Source organism: Chaetura pelagica, unplaced genomic scaffold (genome assembly GCF_000747805.2).
Source record: "Chaetura pelagica isolate M959 unplaced genomic scaffold, ChaPel_1.0 scaffold829, whole genome shotgun sequence".
In the NCBI taxonomy this organism is placed as follows: domain Eukaryota; kingdom Metazoa; phylum Chordata; class Aves; order Apodiformes; family Apodidae; genus Chaetura; species Chaetura pelagica.
In genome coordinates, this window is record NW_009954535.1 from 739903 (window position 1) to 745009 (window position 5107).

Consider the following 5107-nt stretch of genomic DNA (forward strand, 5'->3'; position numbering starts at 1 on the left):
GGCCCGCTGGCAGCTCCTCACCGCCCACGCTGGGAAGGCCCTGGCAGTGCCGTGCAGGGCGGAGGGCAGGCCTCCCCCTGCCATCTCCTGGGTGCTCGCCAACCAGACGCGCGTGTCCCGCTCTTCGGCGGGAAACCGCAAGGTCCGCGTGGAAGCAGATGGCACTTTAGTTCTTGAGGAGGTCACCGTTTACGACAGGGGCCTCTACACCTGCACGGCTACCAACCCAGCGGGCAGCGACACGCGGGCCGTGAAGCTGCAGGTCGTCGCGGCGCCTCCCGCCATCCTGGAGGAGAAGAGAGAACGTGTTGAAGGAGCGGCGGGGGGAAGTCTGAGACTCCCCTGCACTGTAAAAGGGAATCCTCAGCCCGCTGTCCACTGGGTGCTCTTCGATGGCACGGTGGTGAAGCCTCTGCAGGTTGCAAACGCAAAGCTGTTCCTGTTCTCCAATGGCACCCTCCAGCTCAGCAACATGGTCCCTTCTGACAGCGGGAATTACGAGTGCATAGCCACGAGCTCGACGGGCTCGGAAAGGAGGGTGGTGAGCCTGGTGGTGGAGCACAGAGATACCCTCCCAAGGATAGCTACTGCCTCCCAGGAAATGACTCAGTTGAATTTTGGGGATAAGCTGCTTCTGAACTGCACAGCAACTGGCGAGCCAAAGCCCAGGATCATCTGGAGGTTACCTTCCAAGGCAGTTGTTGACCAGTGGCACAGGTAGGAAAGCTTTTCCCTCCTCTCTAAAACATCAAACACTGGCTTCTCTAGTGCTTGTATAGGAGGCTGTTTCATCACTGAAACAATCCATGGTGAACTAAATTAATTTTTAAATGTCTGACCATGGTGAAACATCTGTGGTGATGGCTTGTTATGGTATGTCTAATAACAGACCACAACAATTGTTGTAAGTGGGCAAGGTCTTACCAAAAGCTAGACAAGTCTTCTTTCAGTAATGGAAACTGATGTTAATCATACACTGGCTGAATTTTTTGTCATTTTCTAGAAGTTACTGACAAGAGACTTGTGAAGTGGGGCTCACATGGCAGAGGCTTCTGTAGTCTCTGCCAAGTCTGTCTTTGAGGGTCTCCCCCCACAGTAACACTTCACCTTCCCTTTGGGAAAGACAGTCCCAGTTCAGAAAGTTCCTGGCAGGTTCACAAGAACTTGCAGCTGGGCTGAGGGAGCTGCAGGTCCATGTGCTGCTGCAGGGAAGGCAGCCAGAGTGCGACCACCCCGTGCCAAGTGTGACACTGCACAAGATGCAGCAGCGCTGCCCCTGGACAGGGCAAGAGCTGTGGGTCCTCTGCAGGGAGAGGAATGAGGGAGAGGGGCAGAGGAGGGGCCAGGGACCTGAGGTTCAACAGGCTCATTTGTTTCACAGAACAGTTTTTAGGAAGGCAAAGGTGGCACCAGGTGCCTGCTCGGAGTCAGGAAGCACGTGTACATCCGTGTAACAACAAACCAGCAGCTACACCAGGTCGCAGCCTGTCTGGAGGTGCTGGGGACACAGCTCTGCGTCCCATCGTGCTGTTCACGCTGTCAGTCGCTCAGAGTTCACCTCCAGCATTTTGGGCCATAATTCTCTTCCTTTTTCTCCCCACCACAGAATGGGAAGTCGAATCCACGTCTACCCCAACGGCTCCTTGGTTATTGAGGCAGTTACGGAGAAGGACGCAGGTGACTATTTGTGCGTTGCCAGAAACATAATTGGTGACGACCTGATTCTGATGAAAGTCAGCATCACAATGAAGCCAGCCAGGATTGACCAGAAGCAGTACTTCAAGAAACTGGTGCCATACGGAAAAGATTTCACAGTGGACTGCAAGGCCTCAGGGTCACCCACACCAGAAATATCCTGGAGTTTGCCAGACGGGACGGTGATCAATAATGCCATGCTGGCGGATGACAGCGGCCGCAGGACCCGCAGGTACGTCCTCTTTGACAATGGAACACTGTATCTCAACAAAGCTGGAGTCACAGAAGGAGGAGATTACACCTGCTACGCTCAAAACACACTGGGCAGAGATGAAATGAAGGTACACATCACAGTCGTCATGGCAGCCCCGCAGATAAAGCACAGTTACAAGACATACGTTCATGTGAAAGCTGGAGATACAGCACTATTGGACTGTGAAGCTGCTGGAGAACCCAAGCCCAAAATATTCTGGTTGCTGCCTTCCAGTGACATGATCTCCTCGTCAACAGCCAGACACCTCCTGCACGTCAATGGCTCACTGTCAGTCAGGCAAGTCAAGCTGTTGGATGCTGGGGACTATATGTGTGTTGCTCGTAATCCTGGAGGGGACGACACGAAACTGTATAAACTGAATGTTGCTGCTAAACCACCCATCATAAACGGTTTGCATGCAAACAAAACCATCATGAAAGTGACAGCAGTGAGGCACTCAAAGAAACACCTCGACTGCCGGGCAGAAGGGACACCCTCCCCACAGATTATGTGGATCATGCCTGATAATATTTTCCTCACAGCTCCGTATTACGGGAGCAGGATTGTAGTGCACCAAAACGGGACACTTGAGATCCGGAACTTAAGGCCTTCTGACACAGCAGATTTCATCTGCGTGGCACGTAATGAAGGGGGAGAGAGCACGTTGGTGGTGCAGCTGGAGGTGCTAGAAATGCTCAGGCGACCCATGTTTAAAAATCCATTCAATGAAAGAATAATAGCAAAACCTGGAAAAACCATCACATTGAATTGTTCTGTGGATGGAAACCCTCCACCTGACATAAGCTGGATGTTGCCTAATGGCACTTGGTTTTCCAGAGGCATCAAGACTCCCCAGTTTCTCACAGGAGGCAGCGGTACCCTGACCATCTACAGCCCCGACAGGGACAGCGCAGGGAAGTACCGCTGTGCTGCCAGGAACAGCGTCGGCTACATTGAAAAGCTGATCATCTTGGAGGTTGCCCAGAAGCCCAATATTCTCACCCACCCAGCTGGGCCAGTGAAGGGCATCAGCGGGGAGCCCCTGTCCCTGCACTGCCTGTCAGACGGGAGCCCCAGGCCCCACACAGCCTGGACCCTGCCGGGGGGACGCGTGCTGCACCAGCCGCAGCTCAGCGGGAGGTACCTGCTGCTGGAGAACGGCACCTTGGTCATACGAGAAGCCACCGTTCACGACAGAGGACATTACGTGTGCAAGGCCCACAATGATGCCGGAGACTCCTCTGTAACTGTTCCTGTGGTCATTGTAGCCTACCCCCCGAGGATCACCAGCAGACCTCCGCGGAGCCTTCACACCATGCCTGGGGCAGCAGTTCAGCTCCACTGCGCAGCACTGGGAATACCAAAACCAGAAATTACCTGGGAATTACCTGACCACTCCATACTCTCTACGAGTCAGCAAGGCCGAGCACTGGGGAGTGAGCTGCTTCACCCCCATGGGACGTTGCTCCTCCAGAACCCCCGACCCGCTCATTCTGGTGCGTACAAGTGCACAGCGAGGAACCCTCTCGGCAGCGATTTCACAGTCACGTACCTGCACGTCATTTGAGAAGAAGAAATAACAGCGTGAGTGGCTCTTCACAAAGGCTACAGCTGGACTGAGTTCGTTCTTGGAGTAAGTGTATTCAAAAGCAGCCACAGGCATGTAAGTACCTAAATACATCCTCAGTCTTCAGCCTGCAGCAACCGTGCAAAAAAAAGGAGAGGGAAGGCCTGGGGAAAATTAGATCTAGAGTTATTATTCAGTATTGGTTCTTTTGGTGATCAAGCAGACTTCAATAAAAAGAAACTTAAGGCACTTCTGTTCTGGCAGCCAACATAGAAAAGCAAATAAAATTACATTCTTGAGATGCACCTAGAGATCTTCAGCAGAGACTTTTTCATATTCGTTTAATATTGTCCACCTTGTATGATTATCACAGAAAGCAAGAACACTTGAGAACCAAAGAGACTATTTTATTGTGATATGGATTCCCTTTTTAATATGTTTGAATATTTTATAAGGTTTTTTAAAAAATAAATATTCAATGGTGAAACAAGTAGTGCAGCATTTCTAGTAACACAGCTGTTTCACACAGCCTTTTTTGCAGACCCTTGGGATGATACATAGAGAAAAACTTTGTTTTAATCTTTAAATGAGAGAGTAATCTCGGTTTAGAGCAAGTATATGTACAGACCACACCTAGAAACACACTAGCTTGGCACAATTTTCCTCTTGTCACAAAAGCATTTTTTAAAGATTTCTCACTAGAAAACAATTGCATCACTTTGCATACAAATGCAGGATTCTGCCTTCCCAGTTCAGTAGATGGGTCTGAGAAACAGCCTCGTACACGAGGGAAAAACGCCTCACAATGGTAGGATGTTGTCAGCTACAGAACTGTGGATTGGAAGGGCCAAATAAATCTTTACATTTTGTCATTTAATACTCTCAGCTCACCTTGGATTGCTTTAGTGCTGGTTTGATGGTCTCCTGACCTGTGTTCCCTCCTTCCACAGCCTTGATGCAGCAGTAGCCACAAAATGGTTGGATGACAAACCTCACTGGTTAGTATCTGCAGTAGCTTTAGCTAGTCTGAAGAACAGTAAATCTCTTTTAAAAAAAAATAATGAAGAGAAAGGATTTTTTACGTGAGTAAAACTGACCTGACTGCTGTAAAAGCCAATCAACATTTGTCTCCAGGCTGCTGAGCAGTGAGTGCTGGTTCATGAGCTGGCTGCATGGTCTCCACAGTCCCCTGCAGCTTGGGCAGGGCAGCCTTGCCCTCCCCACAGGACACCTGGCAGTGACACCAGCTCTAAATTCTCTGTAAGGTACATTAAACAAACCGAGTTAATACAAAACAGGGAAAAACTATTCCTATGTCTATTTCAAGTGCCCTGCATGTTCCTCTTTCTAAAGGAATGCATTAAAAAAAAAACCCAAAAAACCTGAACTAATTCTGACATCAAATAGTAATAAAATTATTCTGTTTTGTTCAACTCTGATACGAACAAAATTTGGACATATTTGAACAGGTTTGAATAATAAAGGTTTGTAGTAATTCTGGTGTAGGATTTACCTGTTTTTTTGCACTCAGCTGATAATCCACGTTGCTCCCTCCACTGAAACTGTCCCGACAATCAAGACTCAGCCCTGGA

At 49.5% G+C, this 5107-nt stretch overlaps 1 protein-coding gene across 1 annotated transcript in view; it reads left to right on the plus strand.

Annotated features, from left to right (window-relative positions):
* Positions 1-3515, plus strand: part of IGSF10 (immunoglobulin superfamily, member 10) — a 10355-nt gene extending 6840 nt beyond the window's left edge. Inside the window, exons 6-7 of the mRNA XM_010004740.1 lie at positions 14-717; positions 1607-3515. Of these exons, the coding sequence (XP_010003042.1) occupies positions 14-717; positions 1607-3515 (2613 nt within the window). The remainder of the gene's footprint in view (positions 1-13; positions 718-1606) is intronic.
* The last annotated feature ends 1592 nt before the right edge of the window (positions 3516-5107 follow it).